Raw genomic sequence first — 21,450 nt, 5'->3', positions numbered from 1 at the left:
GGGGGGAGGGTGTGTAGGGAAAAACTCTGACCAAAAGAAACAGCGACGAGAAAACATTGACCTGTGGGTGATCCGTTTCTTCTGCCCTGCACAGAGTCGGCTCGCAACTGTGCCCTCTCAAGGGAAACAGGGAGAGGGAGGGCAAGCGCCGTGAGCCACAATAAGCGCAGGAGCTGTCAAATCAACAAGAAGCGCAAAGAAAGTTCGCCGGATGTTCGATCTCACGGTAATTCGCTTTCGCTATCCCTGAAAGCTTCTGGTTCACTTAGCTTTGTGCAACCCAAGGAGAAAATAGCTACCCGTGCAAGCCTCTCGAATGATTACCCGGCAAGTGGGCAATTTTGGCTAGTTCTTGTCTGGCAATACCTCCGCTTACCAGGTCGCCGTGCAATGGCTGAACCTTAATAAAGACACATCACGGAGCGGTCCGATTGGGAGGGAACAGTGATAGGCCAGACAAGGACGCTGACCATCACTTCTCACTTATACGCTGCAAGTCCCAAGCGGCAAGCCAGCATACCAGCGGGTGATTATACGACAGGAATGGACGTGAAAGATAGCACATAGGGACCCGTAAGGAAGTGGAAGGGGGTGCAGGCTGGCGGTAATCAAGGGTGTTCCTGTTCGACCGAGCCTGAGATTCATGGCGACCTAAAAGAGACATGTGAAACCACAGCTGCCCGAAAAAGGGCGTAAGGGAAAAGGATGAAATGTTCGGGGGAATTTGGCATCTAGTGTCTGATAACAATAAGGTTTGAGGCTGCCCCCGAAGGGCGCATTTGACGGCAATTTGGGAAGCCCACCGGCAGGCTTCTCTCGGGGGTTGCTGGCGCTGGTGAAAAAAGAAAAAAAAAAAAGAGAAGCTGAGGCCAAGAAGCCGGTCCCCGGTCGACATTCCACGAGTAGAGACGGACGGTTGGATAGCAGCCCTAACAGCGAGAATTGTGGCTGGGCTCAGACTGACTGTTTCCAGGCAACCTTACTGGGACGGGGATGACGTCGGCTAGCCGACGCCACGTAAACTCTATTTGTATGACGCTTTTTCTTTTTTGTGTTCCAAAGGTTGAGCCCCTGTTCGTGTTATGTATGTGCTAGAGTGTGTGTGTGGCATGTCCCTGTGTGCGTCCTCTGAGTGTGAGTAGCTAGGAGGTATGAAAGTGCGTGTCGGGGGCCGCTAGTACGGAGTACACCAGTCAGTCAAGTCAGTCATGTCAGGTATATCGGGTCATACAAGGGGTTAACTCGGGTTCAAGCGTCACTGTCACGACTCTGACTTGCAGTAGTGTTGAGTTGTAAAAGTGTCAAGTTGCGAAAGGTTGCTCCAGCTCGACGAAAGGGAGACTAGGCCGAGCCAGCCCGTTTCCTCGGGCATGCTTCCGTAGCAGTGCAGCGGCAGTAGCAGCAGCCAAAAACACGTGAGGAGAAAACCTTTTTGTCGAGCCGTTTGCAACTGTGGCTGTGACGGCGCCGCTAACAAATACAACAAACGACGAAAGTGTATGATGCCGAGGCGGATCGTTCTGCCCAGTTCCACCCCCCCTTCCGCCTCGGAATTTCTGCCCACGCAGTAATTCGGTTCTGTCTGCCCATCAACGATCCTTGCTTGACCAGGTTAGGCTGGCGTTTGATGGGCTAGACTCTGGCTACGTGCTCCTCGTCTCTCTTGACTGATGCTCACTCGCAACACACCCACCGGGCCACGGTACAACACCCACACCTCTTTCTCCTCCTCAGCCATAGATACATGTATACACACCCAGGAGGAGAAGAACAGACTAAGACAGGCTCGGCTTACCTTGCTTTGGCACAACTGACCCCACCTCCAGAGCAAAGACGAGCAGGAAGGTGGACCCTGAATATCTCGCAGTGATCAGTCTCACTGCGTCCTCGTTCTCTTCTCCGCCGTTAAAAATGTGCTGGCCTCCCACACTCTTCAATTGGAAGTTGATGCCTGGTGCCGTTACCCGCCCGCAGGCCAGCTATGATACCCAGTAATCAACCGTTTGACAACGATAGAGACAAGCTTCGAACCGTCCTTCTTTAGGCTGTCTCTTTTGACACGTTTTTTGGTTCCTTTTTATTTTTCTTGATCCTTTAACCCTCGGCAAACGGTTGTCGATTCTTTCGATTTACCGCCATCAACCCACCCGGACATGGTGTTGAAGCGTCGACTAGTTGATTTCCAGCGCGAACAAGATCCCTTCGCCGTCAAGGTGTTTCTCCCGCCGACCGATCATTACCGCCAACGCAACTGGATCATGACGTCCCCGGAGCAGCAGATGGACACCCTGCGAGAAGGTCTTAGCCGGGTGATTCTAGACCAGCTTGCGGAAACTCTGCGGGATTATTCGTCTGGAAACTTGGCGAACCCGGTGCTTCGATTTGAAGCTTTCATTCAGGACGGCGAGCCGGGAACGCAGGGGCAAACACCCCGCTCTCCCGTGGTTTCGGTAAGTTGCATCTCCATGTTCATCATCGCGGGCTGGACCGCGCGTTGGCGCCGGAATGTGTGCAAGTGTTCAGCTTTCGTGCTGCCCGTGGACTCCAGTTCTACAGCGCAGACAATCCCGGAGATACCCAATCAAGACAGATAAAGAGCGCATGACTCAGCATCAACTGATTTACTGCTGGGTCTATTTCACTTGCTCCTCCGTGTTGTGGCATGGGTGGTTGGGTTGCAGGTTGGGTACGAGAGGGTTTTCTGCTAACCACCATCACCAACTATACAGAAAATGGTAGACTTGTCTGGCATCATTTCACAGAGCGCAAATAACAGCCCGAATACGAGCCATGCGGGAAGAGAAAACACCATCGAACACCCGACACCGCCCACCATCAGCCCGCAATTGATGATGGACGATGTCGCGGCAAGCGCCAGCCGGGCTTTTGTCCGGACACAACGGACGCCATCCCAAGGACCGCCACAAATGTCACCCGAGACCGATGCAAATGCTTTTATTCAAAGAAGAGGAACGGGAGCTCTACGACCAGTCAGGGGAGCCGCTCCAGTGGAGGAAGAGCAGCCGGACAGCCAGAGGCATATGCAGGTTGCCAACAACTTTCCTAAACGCGCAAAGATTCAGACAGACGTCGTCTTCATCCCGCAACAGCCGTCCATTGACAAATTCGTCGTCAGCGTTTGGGAGCAGATCCACGGTGGTATCAGCTTAGATCCCCAGAGTCTGCTTGAACAGTGGCAGCTCACGGCAACGGCAGCAACAGCAACCATCAACAATGCTGGCAAGATTCACGTTCCCGAGCAGCTCGAGCTCGGCTTGCTCCAGGCGCCCTCGGCAGACGGCACGCTGACTGAGATCGACATGGAGGGAACCTTCAACCGCAGCAACATCTTTTGCCGAAAGGTTACGCAAGCCAGCCGCGCGTGCCGCTCGATTGAGGTCATTGTCCAAGCGCGGTGGATCGAGCACTTCGACTCGTATGTCGAGCTGCTTGCCATCACGAACCCGGGCATGTCCCCTACCAAACGCCGCAAGGCGGCGCTCATTGAGGCGTGTAACGATTTTGGATGGTCTGAGAAGGAGTTGCGGAATAAGATGGCCATCTGGCGCGGCTACAAGGAAATAAAGGACGCGGGAGGTTGGGCCGCGCTCGTCTTCGCCGGCATGGGACTTTACCGCTTCTGCAAGTACCGAGTTGGATTTAATCCGGATAGCATGCAACGACTCCGGTGCCTCCGGCCCCGAATTGAGGTCGCCGCCGACACTCTTCACCCCACGTGGCGCCAACTACTCATGATTGTCGGCGAGGGCGCACAGCGTCGGTTCTGCGGTCACCCGCATGACTGGGTTGTCCGCCAGGACGGTTCGGACCCGGTTCCGCTCCGGTCGACATATCTCGAATATGACCCTTACTTCAGCTTCGAACAGCTCGAACACTCCGTCATGGACATGAGCGCGTGGGGCACCGATGATCCGCGATGGGTGCCGCCGATGAACGCCGTTGCTTGCGTCCAGGGCATGCACACATGTCACTCGTGCGGCCAGGAGCAGTCCGAAGACCCCAAGATCAACTCGTGCTACTGCTTCCCGACGCTATTCGGGTCCGGGCGTCGGAGCCCCTGCCCGGTGCAGGTGTTCCGGACCTCGGACGGACGCAACAACGGCCTGATGGCTCTTTGTCCGTTCGAGCGCGGCGCGGCGATAGGAGAGTTTGTCGGCCTCATCACAAAAGACTTGCAAAATATGGACGTCATGGACAGCTCGACGGGTGTCCGGGCCTATCAGATCTGGCAGGGACGGCAGGGCAACTTCACGAGGTTCGTCAACCACAGCTGCAAGTCCAACGCGCAATTCCAGCAGTTTGTGTGGATGAGCACGCAGCGCATCATCCTGGTGAGCAAGGGCATTGAGGCGGGTCACGAGGTCACGGTGGACTATTCTGGGAGCTACTGGCGCGGTTTGGACAAAGAATGTCTCTGCGGAGAGTCATGCTGTCGGTATAGGAACGCGGCTCGATAGGAGGAAGACAAATGCGATGGAGTGGACTCCATACTCTGTATCCGTAGAGGAGAATTATTACTACGAAGATTAGGGCGAAGCGGGAAACGGGGTCGAGTTCAGCCACAACACTACACACGGACGAAGCTGCTGCGGAGGCTGCGGCGAAGAGGGGGTGTGTGAACAAGACCCAATTCTCATGTTCCAGTGGAAGAAAAAGAAAAGATTAATCGCAACTACCGATCATGTTTTTTTACGATTTTAGGATTAGTCTTCGGGGTAGAGATACAGACGTGGACGGGCAGGCGAACAGATGCTTCAGGTTATTGATCGCAAGCCTTTCCTTGTTCCTAATCCTATTTGGTTAAAACATCCGAAGTCAGATTGACCAGTCAGCCGCCGCAGCATCCGAGACTCTGACAACATTCTTTTCTCCCTTCTCTTCTCCGCGACTGAGTCGACTGAATCAAACCGAATCGAGTGAGTCGCTGTTCGAGAGAAGGGAGGGAGGGAGGCACATAGGTAGGTAGGCAAATAGGTAGGCTCGGAAAGGATGGGTCCATTCCGAGCGCGTTTAGTGGTGACATTTAGCCCATTTGACACCGGTAGATGAGCACCGCTTGTGTTGATCCTCGCTACATTCCAGTCCTCCATAAATCTAACCATGTGTCCTGTCCCCTCTTTCCGTCCTTCTAGCCATCTGTCTCTAGCTCACACTCACTGGCTCGCCGAGTTCGTATCAGCTAGCGGGTTCCAGGTTTGTGCCAACGCCCTACGCTAAAGCGGCTAAAACGTGCCCCTTGAATCGCAATGCTTTCGAACTACATTAGCTCGGGCCGCCGTTCCCCGACCAGCATTTTCATCTTGGGTACTTTTACCCTTCTTAACTTCCGCCAAAGTCTCTTCTTCGACCGCTACGACGACTAGAAATTTTTATACTTTGCCAAAAGTACGCCAAAGGGAACGGCGGACTGGCCCGTTCTCCCTTCTTGGAGTTTGTCCCGAAGCTTTGAAGCTCACACCCAAGGCGGTCTGTGAACCATGGGACCGCCGCCGCGTCAAACAGGGAAGTCAGGGTCTGGAAGCCCTGAGTGTTCCGAGGCTTATGAACGAACCCTTTTTTCCCGCCTCCTCGTGAAGTGGGCGATGACCTTATTCTTTTGTCATCGCGTCCCGCTACCCGACGGGAGTGTGATAAACTTCAGCGCTTCAGCACTGGACCGTGTAACAAAATCTTGACGTAATAGAGAGTCCACTGGACCTCTTCTCTCGGACGAAAGGTCTTGTCCGCCCCGGTGGCCCAATCTCTTCTATGTTCCCCTTCTTCAGCTAGCCTTCGGGCTCCTGTTGGGACCTCGTTAGGACTGAGAACCTCGTACCCGAAAACTTTAGCTTTTAGCGGATGTGTCTGCGATAGCGAGATAGGTATGTGGGTGTGCGACTGCATTGCCCATCAGATCCCGCAGGCTGTTGTGGGCTCGGTAGTAGGCTCAGTTGGCCTTGTGGCGCCTCGTGTCTTTCGTTTCTCTTGTGTCGACTACCTATACGTAGACCGTCGCCTTTACAGTTTCGACGGGGTTTCAGGATTCCTCATAACCAGAACTAGAAGCATATTGACAGCTACTAGTTGTGGACGCTAATGGATGCTCCCCATCATCACTGGCGCGCGTGAACATGTGTATTATCTCGCGCCAACCACCGTCATCTCACAGCTCAGGGGGGGCGCATCAGGGGGTGCTAATGAGCCACCAAAGCCCGAAAATAACATTCATGAGCACTAGAAGACCAAGACCGAGGATCTCGAAAATCCCCCGCACATCTATACTAGCAAGATGAGGATCAGAGTCCATGTGGCTTGCGAGCTAAGGAGTGATCATGCATCTCGGGCCTCATCCGGGAGTCTTCCCGCTCTTCTGAGACCGTGTCCCTCAACCGCTGGTTCTTACTGGCGCCGATGCCAATGCTCACCACTGATCCATCCCGCGCTTGACACATCGGCATATCGCAGTTAGGGGGAAATCCCACACATTTCCATATTGTCGATGCGCAGAGGCCCTCGCAGACCTCGCGGAGGCAACTGTTAGCGATCAGCTACCAAGAACATGAACTAACACAGACACTACGTAGCCTGGACCTAAAATCTCACAGTGATAGAAGGGTCTCGTGACGGACGGCGTCGTCTCACACTACTGCAGGGCACAGAGAGCTGAGCAAGTAGCCTTTTTTGAGCTGACACCTCTTGGGCAGCTCGAACCGCACCGGTGCGTCCCCGAACTTGGGTTGACCGTGTAGTAGTCAGACAGTCTTTGCCCGTTTCCTTGGCGTCCCATGGTCCTCGTCAACTCTGAACTGTTTAATCGACTGTTTTGACATGCTTCCCTCACTTCCAGAAGACGGGGCTGACCACACCCACCCCCCTTCAGGCTCCTCTCCCCCCTTCTTTTCACATCACGCTTTGACGAACGGACATTGGAAAAACGGCCCATTTAGACCGTTTCGCTTTGGAGTCCTCGGATGGTTCTTGATGACTATTTCTAAAAATTGCCGAGAATGAGAGCCGTTGAACACGTTCGAGTCAACTCCAAGAGTGGGCTATGTAGTACAAGTCTAGCGATAGTGGTGCTGATGATCCCGCCTACGAAGCTCGGCGGAGACGCCGTCGGGCACTAACAGCAGGAGAGAAAGGTTCTTCATCCTGTCAGAACACCCCCTGCTTACGAGTTCGCCAGCACGCACCAGGCCTGATGAACGATTCTTATCATCAGTCGAGTAGTTAAGCCAGTTGTCATCCTTGTCTGCGAAGCAAGATGGTGTCCCATCCTGTGTCCAATTCTTTGAAATGCTATTCAGCAGGGTAGGCTGGACGTTGCCTTTGTGTGACGAGGCCCTGTGGTGCTAGGAAGCCTATAGACATGACCATGTTCGTCTGTTGAGCTAATTACTTACAGCGTGAACCAATTTTACCCAGCTCCGGTCCACCCCCAGCATCACCAAAGATCCCAGATTTCAGCGTCAGTCAGCCCAAGAAAACTTTTTGCAACGATCGATCGAATCTCGTCGACTGAACAATCCCCTCTCCCCATCACTTGATACTCCCCCTTCATCCGGGGCCTTGGCCAGAGACTTCCGGGCCCAAGAAAGTTGTGAACTTTGGCTCTCTGGATCGTCTCGCTTGCCCCCAGCCATCGATTGGGACTGCTACCCAACAAACTTCTGCAGGAGCGAATAAAAGGTGATGATGGCTCGGCCATATCTCCTATTTGGCCAGAAAAAGAAACATAAACCTGGCCGAGAGATGTCAGACCAGCAACAGAGGCAGCCAGGTTCCGGGGCTGAGAAGCATTACTGCAGTGTCACGCAACAATCACGATCTGTTCCCGCCGGGAATGAACTCCCGGTCGGTATGCCACACTGGCAGGCAATCAATGTCTCATCGAATCCCCTCTGACGGACGACTCCGGGGACACGCAATCGGAGGCCCAATGGCGCCCAAGCGGTTCCCGCCGGCTATGCCTTCGTCGGGACAACTCGCGGCTAGGTCCCTATTGGCCGAAGCTCGGGATCAGGATTGGCGCGTGAATATGGCGAAAGCCTCATTGCAAGTCGTTAGCCACAACTATGCAACCTGCAGGTGGTTGTAGTACGACTGTTCGAGTTGTCGGAGTTGCCTAACTTAGATCTTGCTGTTGGGCGAAGTAGTTGGTAGTGTCAACTCCGACGAGCCAAGAAAGAGCGTTGGAAGTCCAAAGCCTTTTGCTATCAACTCCATGTGTCTACTAACCAACAAATCGTGCGTAAAACATTCTTAACAGGAAGCTCAGGCTTAGGAGATTTGCCTAGAATTTTGCAGGAACCATGGGGGACTGTCCAATTTCCTGAAGAAGAGGACCAGGTTGAACCAGTAAGTACAATCGACTTTTTCTACACAAATCGGACGCGTTGGTTGAGTAGAAATTGAGAGACTGGAAGAGTTTTCGCTGACTGAGATCTGTGTCTGATTAGCAATTCTACACGTTGACCGACGACACGACTGAACGAGCAAATAACTAAGACTCTCAGTGAATCTGCGGATTCTGCTTCCTCTATACAATTTTCGAAATCCCTTGACATTTTTGTCTAGGATTTGTCAAAAGGTGCCTTGACTCTAGCAATTGAGGCAATTTGTGTAAGTGCCGAGCGACAACTGGTTGATTTCTTACACTTGTCGCCAATCCATTATCAGTACGATATGTGTTGCCAAGATTTGAAGTCCCAGCTCAGTGCCGAATTCAAGGATGTTCCAAGAGCAACATATTATTTCTATGGCGTATTTTGATTTCTGGAGAGGCAGACAAGTCAATTTGCGTCTTGTACACCGCTTTGAAATGCTGCAAAATCGATGGCGATGGCGCAAGGAAGTAGTGACAATTGTTCAGGTTATTTCTTCTACGACTTGTGGATTTCTAGATTTTCCAATGCTGAGACTCGCAGGTTACCTTAGCGTCGGCCGAATCGAAAAAAAAAAGCAGCGTTTCCGCGGACAGGACTTCAAAGTCTTAGGACGATTTTGACAGCCGCAGTAATTAGTCACCCGACGTCTTACAAAAGTGTCTCACAAACATTTACGTCAACTTTGACACATTGCGAATACGGGAAACAAGGCCAACAATTAGCCAATGGCAGTCTATTTGTGGACTATACCAACGAATCAGCGCCTTTTCGCGATAACCTGGGAGAAGCCTGGACAGTTCTATGCTTTGACCTCGCAGGCTCGCAGGCCTTCCCTCTCTCTTTCTCCCCGCAAGTTCGCAGCGTAGACCAGATCGGATGGCTGACAGTGTTTCTAGTTTCTATAGATTTGTATCAAGTCACGTGCGAAACTTCCTATCGAATTCATGCGTAGCGAACGTCGGAGGTCTGTAAAGTTCTGTTTGTCGGCTTTACAGAGCTTCCTCGTAAGTTGAATGATTTCAAAAGCCGATCCCTTCGAACCCGCGGGCGCCGAGCCTACCCCAACGAGCCGATTTTGGATATTCTCAAGCGGTGGCAATTCCTACCGGAAAAGCCTATACGTTGTACTACACCAGCGAAGTCTCCAACAAGCTTGACTGGAAGTTGTGGCCAATCAATACTATTTGAGTTGAGCAAATAACGGCAACTCACGTTGGAGAACGTTGAGTTGAATAGAGAGAGCAAAAAAAGGGCTCTTTTCCTGATTGGGCGATTACCTGCTCAAACGCGCTCACAGTCGATTGTTTTGCACGACGCCACATCTATCGCAGTGAGCAGAATAAAAAAATTATGGCAGAGATAGATATATGAATGAGGCGTTTTTCCCCAGACTTTTGTTGGGCGGGTGTTTGTGAAGAAGAGCAGTATTTCTGCAATGATCGTCGCGAGTGTGCAGAAAACGTGAATTGACATGGAATCATCAAACATGCGAGGCAGGGCACAGAGCAGCTGCAGCGGTTCAAGCCGCTCGAGCGCGTCGACGGGTTCAGCGTCGTCGGGGACGCAGGAAGCGTGAGCAAAGACGCACTCCCCCGATTTTCTCTCGTCCGAGGCTTGGACTTGCGAGAAAGAAGAGAACAGCTGCAGGAAGCATATGCTAACGGCTTCGGCAGGAGACATTTCATCTTTGACCGAGGTTCGTCGATACATGCAAGCCGGGCCGGCCGAGACAAAAGCACGCGGGCGAAGTCGCTCGGCAACGTGGTCCAATTCTCTACCCAAATTGGGCAACGATTTCGCTGACGATTGAGGAAACCCCTCGGGGTTTCTGGGACAGATTGGTATCCCGACGTGCCGCTGGTTATCCAAGCGAATCAACTGATTATCGGGCGTCTTGGGCTGGGGCACACGCTGCCGGAACTCGTGGCCGAGTCCGCGAGGAACGAGGCGGGCTGTCACCCGGGCACGATGGCGGCGTACTTTCACCATGCGATTACGCTGGAGCTGGCGTGTTTGATGAGCAATGATACGGTTCAGATGGCGATCGTAAAGGGTGTTAGGGTATGAGCGGGCTCCGACAGCAGTTTGTAAATCTTTCTGGGCACGAACGGCGTTTGATCATTGGTATTGCTTCGGGATTGTTGAACTATGGAATCATGAAGGAAGGGCTGTGTTTGTTCACTCGCTTAGGTTGAGCGAAAACGAATGATGCGGTGGTCATCACTCCGCACGAAATAGACCTCGGCAGCAATGAGCAATCGGAGTTGCAGTTTCGGGACAGGCTTGGATTGTAGGTACTACTCAGGCTGAAATGACCTAGACGACCATGCTGTTATCTTTAACTTGGTCAAACGCAGACTTCATCGCTTTGATTCACGATGCAAACTGACCATGGCAGACCTTAGCCCGGCCGTTGCAATGTCTTCATGCTGCCATCAGAGCTAATACGAAGCGAGGCCGTCAATGTGAGAGAGATAGAGCGCGCTCTAGTTGACCAAGGGTGGAGGGCCATATTATTTAGCGACATTCGCTAGAAAGCTTCAACGGAGACCACGGGATGGTGCAAAGTAGTGTGTTTTCAGTGCTACTTCTCTTCGCGCAATTATTACCCAAGACATATCAGCAGTGACTCGCTATTTAAGCTAGCCTAGCTTGTATGTGAATTTGAATCGGGCTCTGATTACCAACGTGGTGAAGACTCTGTGTGATGGACAATGGACCCCAAGAATGCCGATGACGATAGCGGCGCCAGGACAACGCACTAGATAAGAGCGCCTAGCAGGCGCACCAGCATGCGATTGTCACGATTTTTTTTTTGGGTTTCAGTAGACTAAACGACTCGAAAATGGTCTTTTAGAGCATATGGACTGGGCAATTCGGGGCTCGAGCTGACAGACTAGCTACTGTAGACATCAGAACATGGCATTTCTTTGTTTTCCCCGTAGCCGAAATTTGCATCGGACTGCTCCGAAATCGGTTACTGCGAGGAGACGGAGTCTTCCAAAGGCCGTGGAGCAAAAGCATTTCTTGGGATAGAGGCGCGACGACGAATGCCAGGCAACACATGGATAGATTTGAGCAAACAAGCAGCATTCGTACAAGTCAAAGCCAGCAAGAAAGAGGCAAAGAGGAAGCGTAGATGGCAAAAGTCGACTGCCGTTTCTCTTACGACAGAACAAACGACCAGTCGCTGAGAATGGCATGGTGGCAGCTTCGAACTGATGGTGTCGCACGAGATCAGCCACACAAAGTCAGTCCAATCGAGCCTACGTTGTTGACCCAAAATCGGACAAAAGACTATGACTAATAAATGGCATGGAGACCTCGCGATCCTATGTTCGTTTGCGTACAGTATTGAGTGTTTTGGTGTCACGATCATCATTTCCCGATTCCTAGAAGGGATCGTTTGTGTCGCCAGCAAATACGCTTCTAGAAAGTTGCACAAACGCCATGCAGTAGCGGCCAAAGCCTAATGGAGGCCTATTCAAGGAAACAGCCATGACTGATGGTTTCCAGAAAGCGAGATGCAAAGTCCGGGTCGGACGAAAGATTATAGCGATCTGGGTGGCCCAATTGCACACGAAATCGCGCAAGCGTTAGACATTCGATAACAAAGCGACTGTTCTAGGGTACCGCAAAATACTAGCAGTAGGTTATGGATTAATGGACACACATTCGAGGGAATTTGTATTCGGATTGTAGAGTTCTGGGGTGTATTGGTAAGAGTTGGTGATTGCTTCGAAATCGAGCGACGTAGGTATCGGGAAGGTTGTCACGCAAGATCATGAGAGACCTGCGCTTATGTCGGCATCGGGACGTTTCGTGTAATCTGGCTGGGAAGCTTCGGGGTAAGGTTTGGATTCGTCAGGCGATGGCGTCGAGTAGTCGGCGTGGGAGCGGTGCGAGGAGAGAATGGGAAGTGCTCACGAAGCCTAGCTGATCGCATATGTTAGTAGTTCCAGGTGCAGACTTACGAGGAAGAATCATGACTGATTCCCCGCGCTCACAATGGTGCTAATGCCCTCCGTAACAAGATGGGAAAAAAAACTGCGAAGGTCAGAACAGCAGAAGGTGTAAGCGGAAGGTCAGTCCACAGGTCTAGCACAAAGAAGAAGGCTAGCCTAGATATTTGACTACTGACTAAAGATGCAAGTAGAGCATGAACTCCGGGTATTGCTAGCCCGGAGCAAGCTATCAGCACCTCCAAGATGTCAACGCCTAATCATATCCGACTATGGGATCAAAGTCACAAATTGTCTCTTGCTATCCACACTTGCCATATCCGTGATATCTCTGAATCCGGGGACGGCTGGATGAATCGCCGGGGGTCAGCCACGGCAGATTCTCCCGCTTCTTGGGCGCCGATCCGGGGCCCGGGCCGACCTGAAACCCGTGCGAGAAGTCCCGAAGAGCTTCGTTTTGGAAGATGGAGCACAAATGCACACAGGGGTTTGTTGGGTCACATTGAAATTGGGAACAGGTGGCCGTCGGTGGAGAGCAGGGGGGATGAGTGGGGAGTCTCGTCATCAGAAAGGAGACAGCAGGGATATCCTCCTCACTCGAGACTTGCAAGGGGAGAAGGGAAGAAGAGAGAGACGAGGAGGGGAGGGGTGGGAGTTGTAATCGAGAGACGGAGTCGGGAATCAAAGATGCAGTGCAATCTGCAGAAAAGTGACAGCCAAGGGGGGCCAAGAGTGGCTGTGCAGATGACATAATCGGGTCTGTAAAAGTCCCGCTTATGTAAACGGATCCTCCGTTATCCGGCTATCTTACCTCCCCGGGTCCCTCGTATCGTGATATCCGTATGGGCATCCCGCGGTTTCCATTTTTTGGCGAATCCGCGTAAGCTGCCTTAGGTAAGCAGGAGGGACCCACGTGCACGTAAGCAGGAATTCACTGCCCAGAAAGACACTCGTCAATCTTGATTGGACAGCCTTGGCAGAGTAGGGGACTCTGCAGTGGACAGGCTCACTAAATTGCGGCTGCACTCACTGGGACTGGAACTGCCTGGGGACCGGCTCACTGCCGCACGGAAGCCGGGACTGTAGCACCTCCATGTTCATCCATGCCAAATCACGAACCTTCGTGTTTCGACATCGCCAGCCGCAGAGTCAATTCAACCTCCATCGAGCTTTGTTGTTGCCAGCCGAATCGACATCGCGACTAGCCTCACCATCCAGCTTCTCTTAGTCCTGTCGATCCGGTCAATGTCTGTTTGCTCCCGAGCAGCATCCATGGGACCCCTTTCTCTTCCGTCATAGTATTTCGATAGCGTCGTGTGTTGCTGCGCCTTTCCAACACTCCTTTTCCCTTCATCTCCGCCCTCACCCGACCGACTCGATACCGCTCGTTTTCCCTTCGCTGCTATACGGATGCCGATAGACGGCTTTGGTCGACGTCCCTTTGACACATCGCCCCCCTGATTCTCGTTCCCGACCGGCGACTACCGCAACGATGCCGTCGGATCGCGATCACCGGTACGAATCTGTACCCCCCATCCCAAGTTACGATGAAGCTCTCGCCACAAGCGGCCCGGCCGACCCCTCAGAATGGCAGCAACCCCCGCGCTCTCCGCTAGACGATCGCTCCCAGGCTGAGACTGAGTCGCAGTCGCTGCTCAATAGAAATGGCCTCGCAACTTCATCACGTCGCCCAAACGGGTATAGGCCGCCAACAGTCGAAACAGATGACGAAGATAGCTCATGGGGCAGCGACGATGATGGAGACGAAACGGCATATGTGCGCCGGGAGATGCAAGAGCTCGAAATAGGGGATGCAGAGGACAGATCGCGCCCGTCAATATGGGGGAAACGGATACCATTCGCCCTCTCCTTATCACGCTGGAAGTGGTCTTGGCGATGGCGGATGCCAAATTTGCGTCCAACAATTCGACTGCCCTCGGGCTCGGCCGACAACCCCAACAATCCGAACGAGGCGAATGCGACGACGACGAGACCGCGATTCACTTTCCCGCAATGGGACAAGGACAAGGCGCGGACGGCCATTATCATTTTTGCCCGGGTGTTTGCTGTTGTGTTCGTCATGGGCATTCTTTACGCACTTTTCATGAGCGATCTTTTCACGAGCATGGCTAGGCGCATGAACGGCGGACTGCGCTTCAACCCCGAGGATGTACGCTTGTACGTGCAGCAAAATGTCGAGGGCCGCCGGCTGAAGGCGTCGGTAGCTCATTACACAAAATACGCCCACATGGCAGGAACTGAGGGCGACTACGCTCTGGCTATGGACGTCGAGTCCATGTTCACCAGAGCCGGGCTGGATTACGTCAACGTTGACGAATACTACGTGTACATGAACTATCCGAAGGCCGGAGGACGCGCTGTGGAGATTATTGGCGACGACGGGAAGCCGAAGTGGTCAGCGAAGCTGGAAGAAGAGGAAATCGGAGGAGAAGCAGCTGGACACCAGACGTTTGTGTTCCACGGACTATCCAAGTCAGGAGATGTTAAAGGACCTTTGATCTATGCCAACTATGGCGCGAGGTCGGATTACAAGAAGCTTGCGGATCATGGGATCGACACCAAGGGCGCGATCGCTCTCGTTCGTTATTATGGCACCCAGGCGAATTTGGCCCTCAAAGTCAAGGCAGCAGAGGATGCCGGCTTTGCAGGCTGCATCGTGTACAGCGATCCAGCTGATGACGGGTTTAGATTGGGCGATGTAGCACCCAATGGCCGCTTCATGCCCGCCGATGGTGTTCAGAGAGGCTCCGTTGCGCTGTCGAACTGGGTCCTTGGTGACCCCCTGACTCCTGGCTGGGAGAGCAAGAAGAACCTGCCGCGTATGAAGCCCGATGAGAGCAAGGGTCTGACCAAGATCCCCAGTCTGCCCCTCGCGTGGCGTGACGCACAGATTCTACTACAGCATCTCAAGGGCCATGGTGAGCAAGTGCCGAAGGAATGGGCGGGAGGTGTTCCTGATATCGCGGAGTGGTGGACTGGCAACCTTTCTTCGCCCATTGTACGACTCAAGAACGACAACGACGTTGTTGAGCAGAAGGGCATCTGGAACGTGTACGGCAAAATCGAAGGCATTGAGCAGGATCAGAAGTCCATCATCATTGGAAACCACCGGGATGCTTGGTCATTTGGCGCGACTGAGCCTCACTCTGGCACGGCGGTGCTGATTGAGATGGCACGCATCTTTGGCACACTCGTCTCCAAGGGTTGGCGCCCTCTGCGCAGTATCGAGTTCATGTCGTGGGACGCCGAGGAGTACAACATGATCGGCTCCACGGAATTCGTCGAGCACAATGACGAACTATTGCGACAAAACGCATTTGCTTACATCAACCTCGACTCTGCTGTGGCAGGCAGCGAATTCCACGCTGCGGGATCGCCCGTCTTTAAGCAAGCTGTCCTCCGCGTAATCGATCGTGTCTTTGATGCGGGCCTGAATGCGACAGTCCGTGACCTGTGGAACCAGCGGGAGGGTGACCTGGAAGAGCTTGGAATGGACGGCGACTGGGTTCCCTTCCAAAACATTGCCGGCACCAGCTCTCTCGATCTCGGCTTCAGGGGCGCACGATTCCCCGCGCAATCAAGCTACGACAACTACGAATGGGTTCAACGCATCGGCGACCCAGAATTTGCGTACCACGTCATGATGGGCCAGATTGTCGGCCTCTTGATCCTGGAGCTCGCGGACAAGCCCATTCTACCATTCGACATGGTGGGCTACAGCGAGCGCATCGAGCGCTACATCAACGACCTGGCCAACTTTTGCGAGCACATGGGCGCGGGTACGCAGGACAAATTCTCGCTGGAGCCCCTCAAGAAGCTCATTGCGGAAACCAAGGTCAACGTCAAGGGCTTCTCCATGTGGGAGATGACGTGGGAGAGCACAGTCATGGGCGGTGGCGGCTGGGAGTCGGGCGATATGGGAGACAAGCGCATTCAGTTCAACAACCACATGGCCGACTTTGAGACGGCGCTGCTGGACCTTGAGCAGGGTGGTGGTGTAAGTTTTATCTCTTCCCTCTTCCGTGACATGCTATCCGTGTTTTCTGATTCAATTGCTGACGAATGTGTAGATCCCCGATCGCACCCAGTTCAAGCACGTCATCTTTGGGCCCCAAGCCTGGTCCGGCAACAAGCCCGTCACGTTTGCCGCCATTCGCGACGCCGTTGAGGCCGGCAACTGGGAGCTCGCGAACAAGCTCGTCGAGAAGACGGCGCGCATCATCCAGAACGCGACAAATGCGTTATCTGAGTGGGAGAAGGCTGCAGAGAGCAGCTGATCGCACCATCACTCGCATTTCCATGTGGGGCTTTTTCTTTTCTGTGTTTCGATACGACGATGGGGTGTGTGTTTTACCGCATCTTTTTTGAATGCAATTTGAAGAAGACACATGTACGAAGGGGGCCACTTGCTCCTATTCCCTTTTTTGTTTCTTTTCGTCGACTCTGTTCAAAAAATTCCATTTGGAAGATCTTCTGGGGTATGTCTATGCGCGCCTCGCCGCGAAAGCCTGCTGCCAACTCTGTTCCTGGTTTTTCTGGCATTGCAAGGAGTTTAGGGGGGGGATTTCTACCACACAAACAACCATTGTTCCGCAATTCTTTCATGTCCCAAAGGTACGATAGTTGAAACCTTTTACACTGCCGCAATCTTGTAGCGGAACGTGTAATTCGAGACTGTGTTTCATCGTGGTGATGTTCCATGTGTCGTGATGAATATCATCAAGCCGTCTCACCCTTCTTTTGACTCGAACCTACACTTTTTTTTTGAAGACGTGACGATTGTGGCGAGGGATAAGAAGTTCGATCGCTTCACTAAGAATGAGGTAAGGTAGGAAGAGAAAAGGCACGACAGACGTATATACAATCAAGGCCACAAGCCACATGCAAAGCTTTTCCACCGTCTCTCTGTGCACGACCACATCCACAGATTTCGTCTTGTTCCAATTCATTGCATGCGCTTATCGTATAAACACGTTTTTTCTTGACTCTCTCTCTCTCTCTCACGCAACCCTCACATTTCCTTCTGCTCCAATCTCCAAACCTCACTCAACTAGGTTCTTCTCACAAACCCGTGTCGGCCACTACTTCCGTCGCCGCTAATTAAGAAACACTCATCTGTTCCCTCTCCATAATCCCTTCTTTCATTCTCCCTGCTCTCGTACAGTGTGTCGTCATGTGGTGATTGGAAGAGTGCCTCCCGTCTTCTTCAAGAACGGGTCGACAGGTTCCAAGTACCGGTGCTTATTTCGGGTACAGGACAATGCCATCGTACTGCCGCCCCTTGATACTTTCGAGGATGTGGTAAAAGTGTCGCTTGCTGTTCTCGACCGAGGCCGAATCCTGCTGATTGCCGGCGAGATTGGAGTGGATGAGCTCAATGAGGCCGTTGAGGTATTTGGTGGTGACCTGTAGCCCAGTCAGTACTCGGGGAAAACAATGTACAAAAGCAGTGAGGGGGCTTACCGCCGCGTTTTGCTGTTCAAAGTAGTAGACGTATCGGTCGAGGATCTCAACAAACAGCTCAATCGATGTCGCTGTCTCCATGCAAGAATCTGCAACGCGCAAGGCTCTCTGAAGACACTCAAGCACTCTCTTTCCATCGCGGTACAGCTGCAACAGATTAGCAAATGTCGGTTGGTTGTGTATGTAGCCCCAGACTTACCCCAGTTTCGTCGGCCTCGCCATTGACAGCCATTGGCGTGGCCCACCACAGGTGACTAGCGAGGTAGACAGCACGGCACTGGTCGGGCTTTCGCAGAAGCTTGCTGCCGTGCTGAGCGCACTTGGTGATGAGAGTGTCATAGTTCTCCTTGCCAAAGTTTCTTGTTTGGTGCAGCGCTGTGGCAATAACGCAGACGGCTTGGAACTGCGCCTTGGAGTCCGAAATCGCCTCCTCGTAGACGGTGAAGGCTTGAGCGAAGAACTCGTAGGCCACTTCCTCAAAGCCCGTCATATCAGCCGTCTGACCGGACGCGCAGAATAGGCGCAGTGCGAGCTCCGCCGCGCCGGCTCCGTTGACACGGGTGTATAGAGTGCTCAGAGCAGAGTGCATAAACTTGAAGAGGGCGTTGCTCTGGGTCTCCCAGTTGTCCTCGTAATGTTCGCGCGTCTTGAAGCGTCTTGCAAGCTTCATGCAGGCAGTGATGAGGGGCGGTGTCGTCGTACGGATCCTCTCGTTGCCTTCAGAGTAAGCCTTGCGGGTCATTTGCAATAAACGGAATTGTGTGTCGTTGTCTTCGCCATTAATGAGATGGACAATTCTGGCCAGCCAACCTTGTTCCTCCATAGTCTCGTCGGTCTCGACAGCCCGGCGTTGTGCAACACCTGGGTAGTTGGACGGTGTTTGGGAGCCCTCCTTAATGAGCACCTTCAAGACCTCCAAAACATTTTCCATCTGGCTAGGGGTAGAGATCCTTGTCTGGTCACGGAGTAGAGTGCAAGCGACCTCACCAGCAACGGCGCGACGAGTGGGATACGACTGTGACTGGAAAAGAGGAACATAGGTAGGGAGAGAGAGCGCGGTGAAGATGGAGAGGTAGCGGTTGAGAGGCGCTTGCAGCAGGGCCAAGAGACTTTGCTGTGCCGGGGGAGAATGAAGGTCGGCATTGTTTGCGTTTTCCCGGACTTTGATCGTGGCATACTCAAGAATCTGGTTGACAAAGTCTAGCCTCTCGGGGTAAATGTTGAGTGCCAGGTTTGTCAGTGAGCAGAGCAACGCTATTGTGTCTGGGATAGGGAGATGCTGCGCATCCACCAAGTTTTTGACTTGGCTGAAGAAAATCTCGTAGAGCTGCACGTTCTCCGGTATTCCCTTCTCTGCATCAGCCCCTTCTCCGTTGACGGCAGTCGCCTCAGTGTCGGCAATCGAAGGAGCTGGCTCTTCTGGCGGGGGTAGGTCCTCTGCGGCGCGGGCTTCATTTTCGCTGCTCTCGTGCGCGGCACCGTTTGTATCGAGGTCAAGGGGTTTCCCATTCTCGTCCACACCGGAGCCTGGCGCACTTGATGCCTTCTCGGCCTGCAATTTCGTCTTCTCCAGCAGAGCTGATAGCGCCTCCTCCTCCTGCTTAGCCCGGTCCCCTTCTCCCTCATCCTTGGATTCGCGTTCGGCGTAATCTGACAAGCGGTCCATCAGACCAATAACAATGGCTTTTACATTGACATGGGGATTCAGGCGCGAAACGGCTCCGAGGAATTGGTCCAGAGTGTGTAGGTGGAAGTCGTCAGGGAAGACCTGGGTGATGACCTCGAGCAGGTACTCCTGTGCCAGGACATCGCGGCATTGCACAACCTGCTCTAGCAGAGGCGCAAGAATGCCCGACTTGTACGTCTCCAGATCCACGAGTTGGCTCAGTCGGACGATATTACTTCCAACCAGAAGCTGGAGCTCCTTCCGCTCTCTTGTCCGTTGCTCGCGCTCGCGGGAGTGGCCTTGGTGTTGCAGCCGGACCCAGAGCTTGTTCATCTCGACAAAGTTGGTGAGTATGAAGTTGATCGAGTCGGACAAGTTGCCCTCAGGACCGTCGCCGTCACCCGTCGGTAGGTAGTCTCTGGCCTGGCCGGAAAGGTAATATCTGAGGAACAGGCCGCGAATGGGATGCTGCACGCCCCTGCTCATATCCATCATATCCTTCATGAGTTCCTTGACAGGTGCGTCGGGGATGGACATGTAGGCGGTGCCGACGGTGATCATGAGGTACAGACGCGGGATTATGTTACCGGCATACTGGACGAGCTCGTACAGGTCGGCGAGATGGTTGACGGGGTGGTTCTCTCGGAGATGGACGGAGAGGTAGCGCAAGGCGTCAAAGACAGCCATATACAGCTCATAGTACTGCTTCGGGCCCAGGCTACTCGTGCGCAGCTCGGAAACTAGGGTAGAGCTGGAGCAGGTGCATCGGACTGTTAGTCTCAACCATTGAAGCTTATCGGGGGCATCGAGAGAAGCTGCCTAGGAGCTCCCGGGAATCCGGGGAACGGGGATGACGTACCAGCACTTGAGGGCATCCATGAGCTTGCTCGGCGTGTCGAGGCATTTGCGCATGAGGGCCGTCTGCTGGCGCACCGCGACCAGGGCATCCTCCAAGAGGCGTGCCTGGTCTTCCGGCGGCACAGGAGTCGCAGACATATCGAAGTCGAACCGGCGGGGTAGTTATCGATCGAGGCGACGTATATGATGCTCAGTTGTGGCTCATTGATGAAGGAGACAAACGACAGAGTCGGAGTGGATCGATTGCGGTCGGAACAATTGCGCGATGAAAGAGGGCGCAGACGTCGGAGGTGTGTCGTCGGCGCGCGCGGCTGCGAAAAGGGTTGCGAGGTGAGGTCCGGGGGGGTTCGTTGGAAGGCTGACGATGGAGTCCCGTCAGGTTAGCAGTAGCTGGCTCGAGGCGAGTGCTAAGGACCGAGTAGGCAGTGCTGCGGTGCTGTGCGATGCGAGCTCGGTGGACTGAGCCGTGGCTGGAGCAGTGGAGTGAAGGCCAGACACTGGCTGGCGTGGACGAGAAGTGGAGACTGTCCCTTTCCATTCTCTTGCGACTTGCCTGTGACGTGCCCGCCAGTGGGAGGTCGGAGAATCGAGCTGCCTGGAGGAGGGATTATGTAAGGCGTCATTATGTAAGAGCCCGTCAGTGGAAAAGGAAGATAAGATAAGAGGTTCAGTGATTGGGATGGGACACCTCTGGGGGAGTTCAAAATGCAGTGAAAGCGAGGCTCAACTTCATGGTTCATTCGATCCTTTTGGATGGGTTAAAAACGCAGTGAATTTTCTTAGCGGCGTCTAGAAATCCTTCCTACGTGACCGGGAAACTTCACTATATTACCGGTATTCTCGTCCTTGCTTAGGCCAACAAGCGCTTCGCCCTCTTGAAGATAGTAGAAACCCTTGCCACTCGAGCCTCGACGCTGGACTACGGACTCTGGACTACGGACTCTGGACTGCGCAAGGAAGTTTGACCAGGATCTCGAACAAACGTTGGCGCGTTGGAAGCAAAAGTTCTGTCTTGAACCAAGGGTCGCGGCACAGGCCAGAGTTCCGGCCAGCGCCCCCCGCCTTGGCTGCATCAGCCTGTGGGCTCAACCCG

At 53.4% G+C, this 21,450-nt stretch overlaps 6 protein-coding genes across 6 annotated transcripts; 4 read left to right on the top strand and 2 right to left on the bottom strand.

The window, feature by feature from the left end:
- Positions 1-472: 472 nt before the first annotated feature.
- CLUP02_04826 (uncharacterized protein) lies at positions 473-664 on the bottom strand (the record flags this gene model as incomplete). The annotated part of the gene is made up of 1 exon (XM_049283836.1): positions 473-664. The coding sequence occupies one exon, from the start codon at positions 662-664 to the stop codon at positions 473-475; it is 192 nt and encodes a 63-aa protein (XP_049140979.1).
- A 1,489-nt stretch (positions 665-2,153) lies between these two features.
- On the top strand, positions 2,154-4,478 carry CLUP02_04825 (SET domain-containing protein; the record flags this gene model as incomplete). Its single annotated transcript, XM_049283835.1, has 2 exons — positions 2,154-2,450; positions 2,730-4,478. The coding sequence occupies 2 exons, from the start codon at positions 2,154-2,156 to the stop codon at positions 4,476-4,478; spliced, it is 2,046 nt and encodes a 681-aa protein (XP_049140978.1).
- A 3,217-nt stretch (positions 4,479-7,695) lies between these two features.
- Positions 7,696-9,575, top strand: CLUP02_04824 (uncharacterized protein; the record flags this gene model as incomplete). Its single annotated transcript, XM_049283834.1, has 9 exons — positions 7,696-7,858; positions 7,935-8,088; positions 8,164-8,198; positions 8,270-8,358; positions 8,578-8,733; positions 8,793-8,854; positions 8,997-9,240; positions 9,293-9,355; positions 9,414-9,575. The coding sequence occupies 9 exons, from the start codon at positions 7,696-7,698 to the stop codon at positions 9,573-9,575; spliced, it is 1,128 nt and encodes a 375-aa protein (XP_049140977.1).
- Positions 9,576-9,858: 283 nt separating this feature from the next.
- Positions 9,859-10,454, top strand: CLUP02_04823 (uncharacterized protein; the record flags this gene model as incomplete). The annotated part of the gene is made up of 3 exons (XM_049283833.1): positions 9,859-9,959; positions 10,022-10,083; positions 10,225-10,454. The coding sequence occupies 3 exons, from the start codon at positions 9,859-9,861 to the stop codon at positions 10,452-10,454; spliced, it is 393 nt and encodes a 130-aa protein (XP_049140976.1).
- A 2,998-nt stretch (positions 10,455-13,452) lies between these two features.
- Positions 13,453-16,647, top strand: CLUP02_04822 (PA domain-containing protein; the record flags this gene model as incomplete). The annotated part of the gene is made up of 3 exons (XM_049283832.1): positions 13,453-13,497; positions 13,770-16,367; positions 16,441-16,647. 3 exons carry the CDS (start codon positions 13,453-13,455, stop codon positions 16,645-16,647), a joined length of 2,850 nt encoding a protein of 949 aa, XP_049140975.1.
- A 964-nt stretch (positions 16,648-17,611) lies between these two features.
- CLUP02_04821 (vacuolar protein sorting-associated protein 35) lies at positions 17,612-20,980 on the bottom strand (the record flags this gene model as incomplete). Its single annotated transcript, XM_049283831.1, has 5 exons — positions 17,612-17,776; positions 17,834-17,980; positions 18,033-20,250; positions 20,355-20,715; positions 20,773-20,980. The coding sequence occupies 5 exons, from the start codon at positions 20,978-20,980 to the stop codon at positions 17,612-17,614; spliced, it is 3,099 nt and encodes a 1,032-aa protein (XP_049140974.1).
- Between the last annotated feature and the right edge of the window lie 470 nt (positions 20,981-21,450).

This window comes from Colletotrichum lupini, chromosome 3 (genome assembly GCF_023278565.1).
Source record: "Colletotrichum lupini chromosome 3, complete sequence".
Classification (NCBI taxonomy): Eukaryota; Fungi; Ascomycota; class Sordariomycetes; order Glomerellales; family Glomerellaceae; genus Colletotrichum; species Colletotrichum lupini.
The sequence above is the reverse complement of the archived record's forward strand: the minus strand, read 5'-3'. Positions and strand labels throughout refer to the sequence as shown.